The sequence below is a fragment of the Meriones unguiculatus genome, chromosome 5 (genome assembly GCF_030254825.1).
Source record: "Meriones unguiculatus strain TT.TT164.6M chromosome 5, Bangor_MerUng_6.1, whole genome shotgun sequence".
Lineage (NCBI taxonomy): Eukaryota > Metazoa > Chordata > Mammalia > Rodentia > Muridae > Meriones > Meriones unguiculatus.
Genome location: NC_083353.1, coordinates 128,593,328 through 128,613,179, shown reverse-complemented (window position 1 = coordinate 128,613,179; position 19,852 = coordinate 128,593,328). Strand labels below are relative to the sequence as shown.

The 19,852-nt window shown below is 41.1% G+C and overlaps 1 protein-coding gene across 27 annotated transcripts in view; it reads left to right on the top strand.

Annotated features, from left to right (window-relative positions):
- Positions 1-18,928, top strand: part of C2cd5 (C2 calcium dependent domain containing 5) — a 101,059-nt gene extending 82,131 nt beyond the window's left edge. For 11 of the 27 annotated variants that reach the window (XM_060384446.1, XM_060384442.1, XM_060384440.1 and 8 more), the window contains 8 exons: positions 240-329; positions 805-892; positions 1,017-1,103; positions 9,703-9,753; positions 10,663-10,764; positions 11,981-12,171; positions 14,748-14,894; positions 17,820-18,928. In XM_060384446.1, coding sequence (XP_060240429.1) covers positions 240-329; positions 805-892; positions 1,017-1,103; positions 9,703-9,753; positions 10,663-10,764; positions 11,981-12,171; positions 14,748-14,894; positions 17,820-17,948 — 885 coding nt within the window. In that variant the 3' untranslated portion in view covers positions 17,949-18,928. The remainder of the gene's footprint in view (positions 1-239; positions 330-804; positions 893-1,016; positions 1,104-9,702; positions 9,754-10,662; positions 10,765-11,980; positions 12,172-14,747; positions 14,895-17,819) is intronic. The other 16 variants (XM_060384448.1, XM_060384434.1, XM_060384450.1 and 13 more) reach the window with 4 other exon arrangements.
- Positions 18,929-19,852: the final 924 nt, after the last annotated feature.

Here is a 19,852-nt window from a genome sequence, read left to right as displayed (position 1 = left end):
CCTTCCTTCCAAGGTAGCCCTGCCTCTTACATCCTGTCCTGTGTTTCCATGACCGAACTCTGCAAGCTCTTATGCCTTACTGACAGCTGGTTACTGCTCTGCACTCTCAGGGAGAGGCCAGTTTTCTGTCCTTTCTTGGTTCTCACCTTTCATAATGTAATGCCCCTGGACAGAACTAACTACATGGATTCATTAGCGTGCAGTGAAGAGTGACGTCACCATCCCTCTCTTTTATGCAGAGCTTGTATTTCAAACTCCGGTCCATGACCCCCTGCTGCCTCTGTCATGTGAACTTTACAGTGTCTCTGCCTGAAGATGAGTTAATCCAGGTAATGTAGTGCCATTGATTGTAGAAGAGGCTTCTGGTCCTTTGTGATCTGTTTTAGTTTAATGTTACAACTTCACAGACGTTTAGTTTAATAGTCAGCAACTTCACAGATGTTTTAACCCAGACTGTCTGAAGGTATGTATTAGCATGCGTCAGGCTGTGTATATCATATTTCTTACTGCTGGTTATCTGCAGGGGACTCGGGTGCAAGCCAAGTGAGCACACAGTAAACAGAATGGGGCTCATCGTTCCTGATTTCACCAATCCTCTTTGAGAACTGGTCTTTTAGAGACAGGTCATTCATTAAAGTCAGGGTTTAATAAACATGTTGCATGTCTGAGTTTACATAGAATTCTGGTTGAGAGTCTTAATCAAGCAGGGCAAACTACTCATCCCGTGATAACCTGCTGAAAGAAAATTGTAAGAAATTCTTTCAGTGATTATTTTACTAATCGTGCTTGTTTCTATAATTCTAGGTCACAGTCACAGCAGTTGCAATAACTTTTGATAAAAACCAGGCCTTACAGACCACAAAAACACATGTTGAAAAGTCGCTACAGAGAGGTAAAACTTGATGTCTAGGAAGTAAAGTTCACTTTTGTCTGTTACAGTTTTGTGATAGGTTCTTAAGCTTAAGACTGGAGCAGTAGACAGCTGCTAAGTAACTGGTGTGTGTTTGCCCCTCCAGCCTCAACAGATAATGAAGACCTGCTGCAGTTCCCGCTGGAGCTCTGCTCAGACTCACTGCCTTCTCATCCCTTCCCAGCAGCTAAAGGTTGGTCACGTGGGAAGCTAGTAGGCATGCTGCTACTTCTCTCTGCCCTCTCACTAGAGTCAGCCTGAGGGGTCTGTCCTTCACTCCGCCATTGCGTGTTGTTCTTACTTAGTAAACAGGTTTCTCTATACATGGTGAAGGTCATTTCTCTTATGTTCCATTCTTATGTCTCAGTTCTACGAAAGTTTTACTTTTAAAGATTTTAATTTCCCAGTGTATATACTACATATAGTATATTTGGTATTTTATCTGTAAGTTTTCTTCTAGTAGAGGTTTTCAAACATTTTTGGATTTCCATGGAATCTCCAGAGGGATGCTCAGATTAGCCAGTGCTTCCATCTTTTACACAATAGTTGTAATTGGAGAACACTGTTTTTATAAGAAACTGATGGTTTGTAATGGGAAAACTCTTAAGTTCTACAATACGCAGAGAGGAATGGGAGGGTTGCTTTTCTGTTTCTCTTTTTGTTTTATTATAATTTTCATTTTGACTTCTCAAAACTATTGTATCTAATATGAAATATTATATGAAATATATATAAAATAAACGAAAATGTAATTTGTATTTTTCATAAAGTTTTTAATTGAGAAATGATTCATTTTTATTTACCATCAAATTAGTTACTATAATCTTTATATTTCATTATACAGTTAAAATTGTTTCAACTTATGAATACTTTTATTTGATAAGAAATTATGTATAAAACAGAATAACTGCATGTGTGCACGTACGCCCGTGTGCATGTGTGTGTGTGTGTGTGTGTGCAAGTCCTTTCTGTCCATGTAGAGATATGTGTTTATCTCATAGTCTGTAGACTTGAAGAGATAAGTCATGTTCAGATTCTGACCTGGTAACCTTGGTCATTTTTCTTGTGTCACCAACTGAATTCCTCTGTAGAACGTATATAGAAAATCTTAGAGTTCCTTAACTTCCTTGGAATAATAAAGAAGAAATCCAACCTAGTCAGTAAAGGCTTGCTTTCTTTTTCTTTTTCTTTTTTTTTTTAAAAGATCTATCTATCTATCTATCTATCTATCTATCTATCTATCTATCTATATCTATCTCTCTATTTGTCTATCTTATTTATTTATTATGTATGCAATGATTTGTCTGCATGTGTGCCTGGAGGCTAAAAGAGGGCACCAGATCCCATTACTGATGGATGTGAACTACCATGTGGTTGCTGGGACTTGAACTCAGGACCTCTGGAAGAGCAGCCAGTGCTCTTAACCTCTGAGCCATCTCTCCATTCCCCGTGTCAGTAAAGGCTTAATCTGTCACTTTACAAAAATATGTTTGGAGTTGAGTGATACTAGGTGAATTTGGTGTCACTGCTGACTGGATTCTGTAGAGGCTTAGAATGAAGCTTGTAAGTTTGCCTTATCCGTACTGATGTGGTCAGTATTAGTAAATGGTATTTTGTGAGCTGAAGAACAAGGGAAGAAACATTTGGATAGAATGTCTTATATGTGTGCTGCCTGAAGTGTTTACTGCTCATTGTAGGCAGCATGACAGGCCTGAGATGGAGGAAAAGCGGTGGAAAAGCCTGATGGCAGCACTGTTACCAAACAGGAATGCAGATCTCCTGAGACCTCTGTCAGCTTCGCTTCTCATCTCTAAAATCTGAAACAGTTTACACTACCTTTTAGCCTTTAAATTAAATTTTAAAAATTCCTTGGGTTTTAATAATTCCATGATTGTTAACATGTTTGTATTATTAAAAAAGTAAATCAAAGGCTGAATTCATGCTCAGGTTCAGAGAGCTTCCATCATTACCGCTGTTTCCAGGAAGCTCCAGTCAGTTAAACCAGCAAGTCAAATTCCTCTCTAAGTTCTAGGGTCCTTAAGAGTAGCCTCAGGGTAGGAGAAGGTGACAAGAGGGTAGAGAGTGAGATCTGCAGATCCACAGGTTATAGCGTTGGCTCTCTATATCTTACTTGAGAAAGCTGTCCAGTGTTTGATAAACATTGAGTCATACCATATCACCTTCACTACCATCTTGAAATCAGAACCTTCATGTCTACTAATAAATGGAAAAACGTGTGTCAACTGGTGTTCCATGTAGAAACTGTGCTTTTCTGGAACACGATAGCCACCAGTGAGTACTTATAAGTGTATCTGTCCCTTTCACACATAGTTAAACATAGTGTTAAGTTCTGGTTTGTGTTGTGTGTGTGCTGTCTTTCTTTCCTCTGTTTAGGGGCACATGGGCTGAATATATCTTTAAACTTTATTTCAAAGTAATTTGGAAGATTTGAGGGTGAAGTGGGCTGTGAAAAGGTCTGAAGACTAGACCATTGTCTTGTGACACAAATGGAGCCCTTATGTGCTGTAACAGGGCAGTGTATTGAGTAGAAACAAAGTGTGTGAGAACCTCAGTTTAGCAGTATAGAAGGGGCCACCAGAGGGTGGCAGGAGGCTCTGGAGGAATGGGCAGGGCCTGGCCTGCTCCCCCAGTCACCTGCCAAGGTGTCTAGGGCAACTGCTCACGGTGCTCAGTGAGTGTGTGTGTGGCTCTGCTGAGCTGCCTACTTAAGCTGGCAGAATTATTTCTTTTAGAAAAGCCCATGAATGTTGTCTTCTACTTAATACTCATGTTCTCAAAAAAAAAAGATTCGTTATGTGTTTATTACCTTTTATGTTGATAGGGAGAATAGTCTGAACAGTCAAGCATAGTATGTTTATTAATAATTGCACTTTGCTTTTAGTAACTTTTTCTTTTTTTTGTAATCAACAAGGGTAAATGTGATGTACTGCTTTTGTTTTTTGTTACATGCATCTGTACTAGTTCACTGTGTAGAGTAAACAAGACCTGAGTTGTCCATCCATTTTCATTTTTCCTTTCATGATGTATTGTTTGGTTTTGTTTTTCAAAGTAACAAATGTTTATTGGTATGTCTCAGATTTCTGGTTGACTCAGTGTCACCTTGATGGTGAAATATTAAAAGATGCTGAATTTTTTGTTTTGTTTTTCTAGACAGGGTTTGTCTTGGCTGCTTGGCTGTCCTCAAACTCACTCTGTAGACCATGCTGGCCTCAAATTATATTTCTCCCAAGTGCTGGGATTAAAGGCATGCACCAGCACCACCTGGCTCTCAGTCATTTCTTAAAGGTGTTAGGATTTCCTGACAAGTCTTAGGACAAACATACGTGGCACCAGCATGAAGTGTTTCTTAGAAGGCTGTGCTGGAAGAAAGATCGGTAGTGCAAGTTTTACACTGCTTCATAACGGTTTAGCCTCACCAATAGCCATGCTTACAGTTTTTTTCTGCAGTTTTTTTTTAATATACTTTAAAAATGATTCCTATAGAAAAAAGAAAGAGATTAAATATAGTAAAAATATAGAGTCTAAATGAAGTTATTCTGGGTAAAAATTTTTAAATGAGATTTTTCTCATAGAATGCAGATGAATTCAATAATTTTGTGCTTTAATGTTTGTAAATGATTAACACTACTTTAAAATCTGAAGACATAAATCTTGAGATATTAGTTACAGTGAGCTGACGGACTGTAAACCACATACTACTTTAAAGATATCTCAAATGTTATAAATCTAATGTATTATAGTGATAGTTTCATTTAGATATTGATAGCTTAATACTATAAAAAAGTTTTAAAAGGATAACATAGTTTTTATTGGTTAAAAGTATGGACAAGGGCCTTTCCATTTGCTCCTGTTCCTGTCTTCATGCTGCTTTGTGTTTGCTCAGTTCTTCCTTGCTGTTGACTAGGTGCTGTAGCCCAGCAAGGGGGACTCTTATTTAATTGGCCACTGACTGACTACGGGAGCCAGCATGAAAATCTGTAAACATTCACTTACTTTTTCTACAGATGTTTCTGAATTCTTAACTATAAATAGTAGCTCTTTATACTACTACAAATACCTTTATATAGTAATAGTCTCTAACATATCTCCTGTATCTGCTTTAAAAAAAAACCCTACATTTTGATGGAATGATCAAAATGGTGACAGCAATAAAAAGAATTTATAAATAGTCTTCATATAGTTGGATGGCCAGAGCAGTGGCAAGTGAGAGATGCTATTGGGGTAGAAAATGAGGACAGTGAAAACTAAAGAGACAGAGAGAGGCAAACCTGGTGTAACTCCAGAACTTGGGAAAATGAGGCAGGCCAGCCAGAAATGTTGAGTATGAGACCCTTTCTCAAAAACAAATGCATGCATGAATGAAGTGAAATCTAAAGCTAGGTACAAGTTTCCATACCCCATCTAAGAGATGGGAGGGATGGAAGCGACTTAATCAGTGGAGAAGCAGGGGTAGGGGAGCATTCCCTCTGTCTTCAGGGCAGCTTGAGGTCAGTGAGATGAAGAAGAGGCAGAGGAGAGCAAAGTAAAGGAAAAGGCCTAGGCTGTTACGGAGAGAGGTAACAGCATTCAGAAGAGAAGCCATAAAGCATAGTCTTAAGAAGAATAGTCAATGCCTACAAATGGGTGCAGGAAATTAAAGAAGAAGAAAGAGTAGGATGTATATCTTGGTTGCAGATGTGTATGATCTACATGAAAGTTCAGTGTATGCTATCAACTGGACACCTTACTGATGCCTTTTCATTTTCCACTATAAACTATTCACGTTGACGCTGCTATTTTTATCTATACCTTAATCATTTGCAACTCATACGGCAACTTTTAATCAGTTCATCCACATCTAAGTAGATTTATATCAATCTTTAGATTCATCATTAACTTAGTTATTAAGCCACCTTTTATAGATATAAGGTGTATCCAGTTCTTCATTATATTGATAAAAATGCTTGAAAGAATGTAAAACTCAGTTGTGATCATAGTAACCTAAAACTTTGAATGTTTAAATGGGGAATAATAAAAATTAAAGACTCTCCAGGCTATATACCTTTAACTTTACAAGAGAATATTATTTGTAGGGATTTTTAAGACAGTAATATTTGTATGTTTGTTTGTTTTGGTTTTTTGACACAGGGTTTCTCTGTGTAGCCTTGGCTACCCTGGACTCTCTTTGTAGACCAGGAAGACAGTAATTAAAAAAAAAATAGAGCAAAGATGACTGATAAATTCTAATGATAGGAAGTGAAAAGTCTCAGGAGTTGGTGCAGCAGCTTTTATCCACTGTGTGATGCTCACCAGAAAACAGGGTGACTTAGAGACTAGGAACTCATCGCTTAGTATTCTGGAGGCTGGGAAGGCAGGCCTACACTGAGGTTCACTTGGAAGGGCCTTCTTGCTGTATTGCAGTGTGGAGGAAAGACCAAACTGACCCTCTGCAGCGGTACTAATTTCTCTGGAGGGTGGAGCCCTGTGGCCTAAGCAGCTGGAATACTGTTCTCATGGCAATAGGATGCCAGCACATGCCTTGGAGGAGCTAAGTGTGCAGGCCACAGCTACAGTTGACAGATGCTTTCCCATTGGCTGTCACAGACTGCTGAAAAGAAGCATATGGAAGGAGGAAAGAAGAAACCTTGACACTTCTGCTGCTGTTTTGGTCATTAATACACTAATTTCTGCCAGCCCATTTTCCATACTTATGGACACGGGACTAAGTGTTGCTAGAGTAAGCTAAGAGAGCAATAATCTGTAACTTATTTGCTTTGCCTGGTTAGATTTATTTCTTTGGGAGTGACAGAGTTGTCACTGAATGACACCTTTTTGTTTTGGTTTAGGTTGCTAAGATGGTCTTGCTGTGCAGTGTAGCCCAGGCTGATCTGGTGCTTGCTGTATAGCCCAGTGTGGGCTTAAGCTCTGAATAGTCCTCCTGACCCAGACTCCTGGGCTAATAGCTGTGCATAAGCATGTCTAGTGGGGGAGACTGTGTTAAAGAACCAGAGGCAGGGCCAGCATGATGGCTCAGTGGGGAAGGCCCAATGACCTGAGTTCTGTCCTCCGTCTCGTATGATAGAAGAAGGAAGCTTGCCCTCTGCAGGTTGTCCCTTAACTGCTCATGTGGGTGCATGTACCCACACATTTACATACATACACACATGTATGCACACAAAAACTGTGAAAGTGTGGACTGCTGTATGTCTTGATAACAGATCTTTGCAAATGGAGTAGGGCTCTCATATGAGATGTGTTTCTCTCACTCTTCCATATAGAGGTGCAAATCACGTAGAATTCAGTGCTAGTTTCCTAGCAGGCCTTGAATGACGCTTAATAAGAAGTAATAAAATCTGTTGTCTTTCGTTTAGTATTGTCCTGGAGATTACTTATTGTTTTATTGTTAATTAGAGTTACCAATATGTCAGTGAGCCAGACTACATCAGTTATAGTGCCTTCTTGTTTGAGAGTCTGTTACCTGGGAAGCCAGACTATACTGAGAAGGAGCCAAGAGTCTGAGGACTTTTGTCTAAGGTGTGCAAATTGTACTGAAGCAGCAGAGTTCACTTGTCACCATTCCAGGCTACCTTGAGCATTTCTGTAAGAGAAGAGCTATGGTCAGACCAAGTGTGCGTGCTCTTCCAAGTGCAGTAAAAATAAATAAAAAAGCTCCTTGAACACCGAAGAATACCTACAAGTCAAAACCACTGAAGTCAGGGAATAAAGACTTCCTTCCCCTTTATAAATACTTAGGGGGAGAGTAGTAATTCAGAGAAAAATAATAATAAATGAATAATACAATATAAAAATCATGTGGTCTAAAATAAAGCTTCCTTCCTTCATTTTCCTTCTCAAGAGCATGCACTCTTATTAGCTTATTCTCTGTAGAAAAAAAGTTATACTGTTTCCTTTTTTGTGTTTTTTTTTTTTTTTTTTTTTTTTTGAGACAGGATGTTATGTAGCCCAGACTGACTATACTTACTATGTAGGTGAGGATGACTTTACACTCCTGATCCCCCACCTCCTTCCAAATGCTGATTCTACAAGTATGTCCCTCAATGCTTGGCTTATCATTGTGTTTGTTACAAACACAGACATTTTTCATATTGTTTTATTCCATGTGTTTTTTTTTATTCAGCACAGTTTAGGGTTGCCACTAAATCAGACACAACAATACTGAGTTATGGAAGAGAATTTCATTGTAGTGGTTTCTAAAATTATTTTAGTTGTTCCTTTTTGATCCTGAAAAAAAAAAAAAGTAAGTTCATCGAACTCCTAGTCTGAATTACATATTTGCTTTCTCTCTCTCTCTCTCTCTCTCTCTCTCTCTCTCTCTTTCTTTCTTTCTCTTTCTTTTTTTTTTTTTTTTTTTTTTGGTTGGCAGAGATCAAATCCCAAAGCCTGTGCATGCTTGGCAGGCCATCTCCATGAAGCTGCAGTACACTAACTTTTGAACTGTCTCTACATGCCAAGTCTCTAGGTGTTTGTCATGATGCAGCCCAGCTATGCTTCCTGTAATGTATACTCAGAGTCTGTCCTCATTAGCAGTGACCCCAGAGAACCCTGGAAATGCCTGAGCCTGGAATAGACTGGTTGTTCCTCGTGTATGCATCAAGTCCTTTCTTGTCCTCTGTGGTCTTTAGAGACTGTTGAGCTTCCTAATAAACATGAGGGCCATTCTGGCTTCTTCTTGTCTCCCTATCTCCATCTGGACTTGAATCAGGATGACTGTACCCAGTTAGATACGTTGCCTGTGGACATAATGGTCAGTGTTTGGACATGTCTGCATCACAGTACTGTCTCAGTCATCATATGGCCTTCACCTAGCCCATTTATTAATTGGCTCCACATTCGGAGGACTGCCAATTACTGCGTGTTCTCCAGTGTTAGCTACCAGATGCGAGGGCTAGTCCATTTGGAAGAATGTTCTGTACAAATCATATTTTGAGTGGTTAAATTTTATTAATTTGAAATAGTACCAAGAGACCAATACATTAGGGTGGAAAATATATCCACTTAGTTGATACTTTTAAAAAGTTGGGTGCCCCAAATAATTCTCTAGTGAGCTACCCCCTCCCCCGTTTTAAAGTTCCAACACAAAAATACCAATGTGCTTGCACAGAGAGAGCATGGACAGCAAAAATAGATTTCCTTTAATAGTACTTTCACGTTTCCACAACATCTTACACATGCACAACAAATACAAGACACTAGGAGACTCTGTCTCTCAAGCCTCCTGGGAAGGGTGCGATTCTGGTCAGGGTTCCTAGCCCTTCTGGAGATTCTTCTCCTTTTAGTTTTACAGTCTTGCTACTGCCAGCAGAGGGAGTTGTTGACAAAGTCAAATGGAGACTTTGGAAGACCAAGGATAGGAAGTGGTGCTGATGTGTGGAACATGGGTGTCACCTGGTGGGTGATTTTTCACAGTACAGCTCCCAGCCCTCCCCTAAAACACTGCCTTCCATTTTCCCCTTACACTGGCGCTTTCTTCTGTCCAGCTTCGTATATTGTGCCATCATTCTGCTAGCATGCTATTGTTCGTAATTTCTCCAGAAACTCACTTTGTGTTGTAGTAAGCAATCATTGGCATGGTATTTATTAATGGGGCTAGTTTTCAATATAAAGGAACTGCATTTTGAATGCTAATACTTGTGTTTGGTTTGCTTTTATAATGAAGCCATAAAGGTTTGCTTAGTCTATTCTTCCGGCTTACTGAAGAATAACAAGCAGCAGAGAAGAGGTGCTGGCTTGTCCTCACATCTGAGCTAATGTTGTCCGTATTGTCTTATTAGAACACCTGGAGAGTGCGAGCTCTAACTCAGGTATACCAGCTGCACAGAGAGGTGAGTTTGCCTACCTAAGCACACAGTCACTGAGGTGTGAGGTTGTCAGCAGACAGAGTTACAGGCGTAGGCACACACTGACAGTGGAAGAGACCTCACATATGCTTTATTGTATTTAGATGTTTAAGGTTTTAAAGTATTTACTTTGTTATTACTATTTTTAAGTTCTTAAGAGTTTTCTGAGTTTGTAAAGTTTTAGTTCTTTAACCTCTACAAACAGTAGCAATGTAAAAGTTACTGTAGGCAGAAGGGGTGCTAGCTGCTCCCCCTCCTTCTTGTCAGAGGCCTTGCTGCCAGACATCAGACAGGGAGCCAGAGCATAGAGGACTGTGACCCTTTGGTTTTCCTGCTGTTTTCAGAGCTGGGTTCCTGATGGTGGAAAGAAGACATTTTAGTAAGAGATAGGTCAGCTAGAGGGGTGGTGGGTTTTTTTCTTTCTTTCTTTTTTGTTGTTGTTTTTTTGTTTTTTTCCCCTTTAAGCATTTTTCAACACTTACCATTTAGTTTTGATTTTCATCTAAAAGTAGGGAAGAGGGTTGCTCATGATGGGTTGATTATAAATTGGATTATAAGTTAAAATCAAATGGAAGCAACTGAACTCTTACGTGAGGAGAGTGGGAGCAAGGAAGCAGACTGAGTCCTGCTCACGCATCAGCTGGACTGCACATGGCCCTTGAGACCATGCAGTCATGTACCCAGTGCTCCGCCAGCTGGTACTGGGTTTGGATGCTTGGATGTGTAAAGCTGGACTGTCCACCACCTCTCCTGTCTGATCTGAAAAGGTCACTCTGTCTCTAAGCTACAGTGAAGTTAAGTTACGTACGTCATCAGAGGAGCATTATGGCGAGTAAGACACGTCATCCATATTTTTTCTTTGTGTTTTCTTTTGTTTTCTGTCTGTGTTTTCAGCAGCGTCAGCTGATTACAGTTCCTTTGCAGACAGATGCAGCAGCTGGATAGAGCTCATTAAACTGAAAGCTCAGACCATAAGGCGCGGATCAATTAAGACAAGTAGGCGGACGTTTCTACCACATTCTGATGACCTGAGAAGCATATCCCTGATTTCCCAGTGGCGAAAGCTAGACCTCACTGCCCAGTAACAACATTGCCAGTCAGCCATGTGTTTGAGTGTGGAAGCTTCAGGTGCTCGGTCATGCGTGAAGAGTCATTACAGAGCCTTTTGGTGGTTACTTTTAGCTGTAGAAATGTCTTTAAATCTTACTTTTTGTGAACATAGACGGATGTATATCCCACCTCTGTCTAGGAGGACTTGGCCAGCTTTCTTGTTGAAGAGACACTCTTCCGAGACCCAGGGAACTGCTGGCTGCATGGCTGTCAGCTTCCAAAGTCTGAGGACAGCAATCAAGCATGTCTACAGAGAAAGCAGACAGCTTCTCTTCCTGCTAAACTTGTGGGAGATGTTTTTATAGCCTGTGTTTTGGCAGATTTTGAGGAAACAGTATTTGAGTGAGTTTATATTAAAAGGAAAAGAACTATATTACAGAGGAAAGGATACAGGGAATTTATCAGAATCCTGTTTTCAATCCGAAGAGGTGCTAAGTTAGTAAGTGGGTGGCCTGGGTTTCCTCCTGTGGAACCAGGGGTGATGGTGACCGTGTGGCTGTAGCGAGGTTAGAAGCACCAAGTTCGTGGGTCTGCTTACTGCAGTTACTTCCTAAGCGGTGGCGACTGTTTCACCTGCTGCTTCCCAAAACATCTTTTGTGGGCCAGGACTATGTGTTAAAGGCTTAAGTTACATGGATGTTCAATCAAAAAATTTTGGGAAGGAAATACAGGAATGTATTGCACCTAGTGTTGCCTAGGCTGCTACAAGCGGACAGTGATGGAGCGGTCTGGAAATGTGGCACCTGTACAGGGAACATAACAACTTTCCCACTGTCCTCGGATAATTCGTTCCTACAGCAGCTACTGTACTGCTCTGGCGCTTTCCTCTCTGCACTGTGTAACCGTCACTGTGTGTCCGCTGCACTGCATCAACATTTTCCTTTGCAGGAATGCCATCTCCTTCCCAAGACTTCCATTCCAGCATCTTCTCATGTCTCTCTCTCTCTCAGTTGCATGTGCTGCATGATAATTTCTCTTCTTTCATGACATGGCTTAGTCTCACAGACAGCTGAATGTTGTCACCACTTGTTTGGAAGCCTTAGGGGATTATCTAGTTTCCAGTGTCTGTTCTTAATGTGTCCTTATCTTTCTCCAATTTTAGCTGTAACAGTTGAGAAAGCAAGTCCCGTGGGTGATGGAAATTTCCGGAATCGCTCTGTGCCACCTTGTGCAAGTTCCACAGTTGGGGTTGTTAAGATGACGCCTCTTTCTTTTATTCCTGGAGCAAAGATAACTAAATATCTCGGCATCATTAACATGTTTTTTATTAGAGAAACTACTTCTCTCCGTGAGGTAACTTTATAAAACTCTTCCTGACATCTTTTTTTTCTTGAAAGCATTAGTAATAAAAACCAAGTTTTAAGTTATGTTTTCTTCTAAATAACACAGACACTTATATTTCACTTAACTATTAATGACCTATCGGGGTAGATTTTTGTATTATACTCACCACATTTTATACAGTAACCCATTTTACAAGAGTTTCTTCTGATTTATGCCCATTTGCTTGTAGAAGTTCTAGATGCTTATTGTAAAATTTCTCCTATATTTGATCCAAGATTTAAAATTCCCCGACAGGGCTTGTGCAGTTTTCCAAGTAGCATTTTTTTGAGATATATTTAAATAGTTTTTAAGGACCCACAAGTAAGAATCCTAGATTTTTATAGTAGATGTATGGTGCAAAATAAAAAAACAAACAAACAAACTTTATTTTAGCTTTGTCATTTTTTCCCTCTTGAAAAAAGAACAAGGCTGCCTGTTCCCCCTGTTGACAGTTCACAAGACCCCTATTTCTCCAGGTTTTTGTTGCACATGGGGAATTGTTACGTAGTGGTCCTGAATTTTTATGTGATTGTGATTAAATTCACAATCAGGGCCATTCTGTCGTGCCATTAGTAACACAAGAATTTAACCTAAGAAAAAGGAAATTATATTATATCTTCTGTTATGAATTGGGGCTGCTGAACAAATTACTTTTATTCATAGGGAAACTTGGGACCCTGTCCTCTGTTTCGGTGTTATGGTGGTTTGTGTTGTAGACAGTGCATGTGTCATAAGATGACTCAGCTGTGCTTTGCTTTGTGTCACGGGCAGGCCTTGTGCTCTGAGAACAGCTGTCTCCATGCCACACTTCTGTCTTCAGCACGGTGCCTGCCTGGCACAGAGAAAGTATAGTATGTCTTTGTGTAAACAAATGAATAATTAATTAATTATTAGGTTAATTAGGTGGCTACTTCTTTTTGAGATGATCTATTTTAATTGTACTTATGTGGAGAATAAACCATGTAGTATCACAACCTCTTAATGGAGAGTTAATGTCCACTTAAGTTTGGTAAAATAGGCTTGTTTCAAAACTGGCATGGTTTTCCTGTTGCTTTCTTTTTTAGTTGTTCCTAGTAGTGTGTGGTTATATGGTTTTGAACCTTTAAGTTTTATTTTGTTGTGAGATGGGTGGTACTGTGATTTCTAGGCTGGTCTTGAACCATAGGCACATGTGTTCCTGTTTTCTCAGCCTCCTGGATAGTGGGGTTCATGCACAAGCCACATTTGAGTCCACATTCTCATTTCCTTACTCTTTGCTGCTGTTGCAACTTTCACTGCTGTAGTGTTGCTGCCTGGATGATCTCACTGCAGTAGAGACCTGCACTATTAGCTTAAGGTGCAGCATCCCATGTGGACATTGCCTGGTGACATCCTTCTTAGAGTCACTTGTGCTACTTAGAACCCACTGTCTGCACATGTTTTGCCCCAGTCCCCTGGCCTCCTAAGTAGAAGGCTACTGGAGAGCGCTCACAGCTGCACGTCTCCAGTGGAGGCTGAAATGGCCGCCGATCTAGGTGCACAATTTCAACAGAGAAAGTGACACAAGGTTACTATCTGGGGGATCTTCCTAGATTTTTTTCGAGATGTGGTGGAGCTGGAGAGATTGCTTAGTGGTTAGAGAACTTCCTGCTCCTCTAGAGGACCCAGGCTTAATTTCCAGCACCTCCCTGTTGGCTCACAATCATCTGTAACTGCAGCTCCAGAGGAACCACTGCCCTCTTCTGTCCTCTTTGAGCACCAGGCATACATGTGGTGCTCAGGCAAAACACATGCACATAAGCTTTTTCTGAAGGATGTACTTACGAAAATAAGTTAGCTTCCAACAGTAGACTTCAGGTTCCCTTAACCCCAGTTTAATTCAGAAATTTCCTTTTTGAGCAGCCTTAACCTCCAGTAGAGTTGATAGGAAACTTAAGTTGAAAAGCATTTAAGCTATTCATTGGCTTTTAATCTGTTTGGTTTGGTTTTGAATAGAGATAGTTCCCCCACACTGCTCTTTCAGTTTCATAGCAATGTGTGTGGAAGCTTATTTGTGTAGTGCTGAATTAGATTAGCATATAATGTGAGAAACAGGTACAGCGAGTACCACCTGTGAGCTGCGTGGTAGTACACCTGTGTAGGCCCAGCTAGCTGAGGCCAGAAGTTCATGAGTCTAGTCCTGTCTGCAAAATGTTGGTGATGGTGATGATGATAGCAGCAGCAGCCCGTGGTGTGGATCCGTAGTGGAGTGTGTTCCAGGCAGCACAAGGCCCTGGATTGTTTCCCAGCACCACATGTTCATAAAACGCACAGAATATGTGATAACAGCTAGTCAACTACAGGCAAATCACAGCTGAGCTCTAATGAAAGCCCTTTAAAGTCCTTACTCAGATGTGTGCTTCTTAATGCACAAACAGAACAAACAAAACAAACCCTCTCACTATGAGGACAATTTAAATGATTGTATTGTACATTGAGGTAATTTAGCATATGTACCATGCACTGTTGACATTTTGTGTGTGTTCTTACCCTGTATGTGATGCAATGGCCTTGGACATTATTTGCAGGAAGGAGGAGTCAGTGGTTTTCTCCATGCTTTTATTGCTGAAGTGTTTGCCATGGTAAGAGCGCACGTTGCCGCCCTGGGAGGCAACGCTGTCGTTTCCTACATTATGAAGCAGTGTGTCTTCATGGAGAATCCGAGCAAGAACCAGGTGAGGTGGCTGAACGTCCCAGCTGGGAGGAAGTCTGAGAAGGCCCCCCTGGCCTGTCCACTCCATTCCCTCCCAGGAGAATTGCCTTTTAGAACTCTGATTCTAGAGTCTTAAAACATGTTGAATGACTCTATGAACCACACAGGCTTCGTCACTCAGGTGCTGTGACACGTCTCATATAACTGGTTGCCACCTTTAATTAAGCGTTTCTGGAATCTCTGCCCTGAGTGACTGTTCTGCCTCTTTCTTTTTTATTATTTTATTTTCTCTCTGAGGACAGCAGAGGCACAACTTATTTTTTTTATTAATTTTATTTTTTTCTTATCAGTTACATTTTATTAACTCTGTATCCCAGCTGTATCCCACTCCCTCATTCCCTCCCAATCCCACCCTCCCTCTCTCATCTCCACCCTGCCCCTTTCCAAGTCCACTGATTCGGGAGGACCTACTCCCCATTCATCTCACCCTGTTTTATCAGGTATCTTCAGGACTGGCTGCAAAGTCCTCCACTGTGGCCTAACAGGACTGTTCCTCCCTTGGGGGGTGGGGAGGTCAAAGAGCCAGTCATTGAGTTCCTGTTAGAAATAGCCCTTGTTCCCCTCACTTTGGGAAACCAATCGGTTACTGAGCCACCATGGGCTACATCCGAGCAGAGGTTCTAGGTTATATCCATACATGGTCCTTGGTTGAATGTCAGTCTCAGAAAAGACCCTGTCCTGGGATGTCTAGTTTTTCCTGTCTAATAGTGGAAAGCATTAAATGGGGACAGACTGCTTATTTATTTCTACTAAAATACTCTATAAATAGGGGATAGAAGAGGTCTTATTAGACTAAACCTTACAATAACATTCTTTTACTAATTTTAACTTAATAGCTCAACAATTTAAAGGTTTCTTCTAAAGTTAACTAATTGGGAAAGAAACAAGTTTTCTTGAAGGCGGCAGGCCCCACTCTGCCCCACTCTGCCCGACTTGGCACGCACACACACATCACAAATCATATTTTTGTGTGGCACACTTGATAAATGGATACAAGTATTTAGTGGCAGGTTTCTAGCCCAGGAAAGCACTCTAAGAACAGACACAGCACGCAGAAAGCAGTAATGCAGATTTCACAGGAGCGACAGAGGGAGATGTGTGTCTAGGTGGGGATGGACTTCGCTGCCAGCTGTAAACTCTGCTAATTATAAGTAAGGGCAGATCATTCGCGTGTTTAGTACTCCTGTCTTTTTGCAAAAAAGTTAACTTCACAGTGAGAGTCTGTCATAAATGTGTGAGCAGTGTAAGAAGAGAGTCAATTTAAACACAACTTTAACCTGATTTCAGAGCCATTGTTTTATCAATTTCTTGAGAAAGGTAAACATTTCAGTTCTTGTTATTTATACATTTTTGTTAGTTTCTTTTACTACACTCATAGATGTTAAAAAAAAAAAGTTCATGTTCTGAAAATAGAAGGCAGCTTTCTGGTACATTTGGTGAAGGCAGGTTACAGTGAAGATCTTGTCACGCACCTTGAGGGGCCCTGATAGACAGCTGGGCAGTTGAGGCAGACACCACTGTTGATCCCTGGTCTCCACTCATGCAGGCCAGAGTGTCTGCAGGCCCTGCTTTGTGGGCCTGTGTGTTCTTCCTTTGAGGGAACCATCCTGACCTTGTTGTTTTTCATATTTTTACAATGTGTATGTCCACACATGGAGTCTTTTTTTACATAATGATGTTTTAAAGTATGTTTTGAATGACTTGTACCTGACTCAAACTTCAAAAATTAAACAATAAATATAGGAATTAGAAGAAGCAGGCAGCCAGCCTGGTACCTGTAGTTTCAGGATATCCAGGGGCGCATGGGGAGACCCTGTCTCAAAAATAAAATTAAACAAGTAAATTAAATAGGAAAGTTTCTCCTTGTTCTGTGTTCCAGCCAGTCTGTTTCTTTACTACATACAGCCCAAGTCATTAGTGCCTTTCTTTTCTTATGTCTTTCAATGACAGTTCTGCTCTAGAGAATGCACCGGACAAGAGAGGATCTTAGCTGCACACGAGCAAGTACCCATTTCACCCTACTGTGCACTGGGCAGCCTGCCACACACAGGATTCTGGAGCTTGTTTTATCACTTAAGTTTTCTTGGTGACTGTCTCAGTTCAAGGCCAAAAGATGGTCTTCATTGTTCTTCAGCCACTCAACATTCCATGGTGCTCACTCAGAATCCTCAGCTGGTCCCTGCTGATGGCAGGAGGTGGAGGCTGTTGACTGCTTCTCAGATGTGTGCAGTGCTGTAAGAACTTGGACGTAGGGGGCCAACACAACTGGGATATCCATTGAGAGGCCCCTCACTTTTGAAGTTTTTGTACAGTGACAGTTTGCCTCCATTGAGACTATTTTGCACATTCTGGTTATTTTCATTAATTTATCACATTTATGGCACTTGGCCAAATTGATAGAATTTTGTGTAATTTTCACTTCTGTTTAGTATTTCAGGCAGAAATAACTTTTATATTTTCCCTTTCTTCTTGATCGTATTTATATTATTTTTAGTATTTTCCTTTTTCAAATATTTTCAAGGTTTTTCCTAGGGAAAATACAGATTAGAGTAACGCCTGCAGAGTGCTGCCTCCTCTGCTCTTTGAGAGACTGGCAGGCGTTCTTCTCCACTCTGTGTCTTGCTGCCCTAGTAATGGCCAGCTCTCTCCATCTTCCCCAGTGTGTGAGACATGGGCTCTTGTAAGCGCATAGTCTCTTATTAATAGCAGGCTTGAATAGTTTGTCATGCATTCCCGGACTCTCTGGATTTCTTTCCTCATCTTCTGGGTCGTTTTTATCCTGGTGGTTGACTGGCCTGTGCTGCATTTGGTTTTCTCCTGGAACCTGTGCATGGCAGGCACATGATCACCTTGGCTGCACACATCTGAACATCTGCTGTTTTCACAGGCGCAGTGTCTCATCAATGTCAGTGGCGACGCGGTGGTTTTTGTCCGTGAATCTGACTTGGAAGTCGTATCAACTCAGCAGCCTGCTGCCAACTGCCAGACATCATGTACTGGAGAAGTTACAACCTGAAGACAGGCGCTCAGCTGAATGAATTCATCTGTCTCTATTGTTTGTCATCATCCTCTCAGACCAAAACTCTCAGCGTGGGTCAGATAAATGAGGAGGGGCAGGAGGCAGTTTGGTTTATGTGGACATCTTGGAGGCTTGAGAATTTCTAATCTTGACATTGTAATTTAGGTTGATTTTAATAAAATTATAATTAAAAATGAAATGAGAGAATTGTCAAGAGACTAGGATAGGTAGCTTCTGTAACAGAAAACTAAGCAGGAATCCAGATTGCTAATGAGTCCACAGTTGACTTGAAAATGGAGGAAACTACTGTGTATTTTCAGAAAATTACTATGTGGATTATCTTGAAATGAGGAATTTGTTGTCTGGGTGGGTAATGGGCTTAGGCCATCTTTTAAATGGAAGAATGCACAGTGTGTGTCTGCAGAGTTGCCCAGCTGCTTTAAGGAGCTTCCGGGGGAGTGTCTACATCCAGGAGCAGGGGATTCCTCATGACTGGCTGTCCACACTAAGAAGGGAGGGGACCACCTCATGACTGGCTGTTGCTTCCTGTTTAATGACTAGAAGAGGCATGGCTTCAACTGGGGAGAGACCACTGTGAGATTTGTAGCTAAGTAGTGAAAATACAGTTGGCCTTGGAAAAACAGGATTATTTCCTAATAATATTATATCGCACTCTTAGCAATCTTAGGGGTTGATGAGGCACACTGTTTGGTATAGTACATGGAAATGAGACTTGAAGATGCTGTGAAGTGTTGAATGTATGTATTAATTCTTACCTATGCCAAGTACCCACTGCTAATGAAATATCAAATTCCTCCTTTGCCCAATAAAATGTCCTTATAAAATTTAGGATTTTATTCTCTCAGAACGGCAAATTACTCTAAAGATGAAGAGTCATCTTATTGTTACACAGGTGTCAATATTTTTCTGTATTTTGTTTATAATTTTATTTTTTAAATAAAAGTTTATAATCAGTATATTCCCAGCTCTTTGTCTTTGATGTGCTTCTGAGTCATGACTGTCATTTCAGCTCCACACGCTCATTCCTGAAGTCAGTAGATGTCTGTTGAGCACCTGCCATGTGTATCCTGACCTTCAGAGTGTGTGTGTGTGTGTGTGTGTGTGTGTGTGTGTGTGTGTGTGTGTGTTTACGACACCCCTGCTGTCCTGCAGTTATGTATCCAACACCTACTACTGAGTGTGTTTTAGACTACAGGGCATAGTTGTGGGTGGGTCACGAGCAAACCCATGTAAGTTCTTGCACGCATTGCACTTCAGTTCAGTGGCCTACACATTGCAGCATTTGTGAAATGTGTTGTGAGGGACCTTAGTGCTCTGGGCCAGGCAGTCTGGTAAACAGGTTGGTTTGCCCCTTTTTGACCTGTCACAGCTTCTGAAATAGAATTCTCGTGCTGTAACTTTGCCGGTTTCCTGCAATTCCATGCTGGTCAGTGTGGCATGGGGCTGCACGGCTGCCACCATGTGTTGTCTCAGTGCTGTTCTGTGTGGTGAGAATGAGCATCGCACACAAAAGCACTGTACCGAGTAGCAGTTGCCACTTTCAACCTCAGACCCTTCCAGGTCTTTGCTGACACTAACTTTATCCCAGACATTTTGTGTAAGTGCAGGCATAATATGCTTCTAGGTCCAGGCTCTGCGTTTTGAAAGGTTTGCTCTGTCTTCTGTGTCACTCAGAAGAGTGTAGCCATCCCTACATAACGAAACAAGCTAGACATCTTCACCTTGCCTTGATTTCCGTATCTGCAGTCTGGGGGGAAAATCGGGTGAGGGAGCAACTCTGCCTCTTACCGGGACAATGGTGATATTTGTGCTGCAGATTGTGATGTTCTCTCAGGCAAAACTGTTCCCGAGCAGGCACAGCTGGGTCCCAGCAGCTAGGG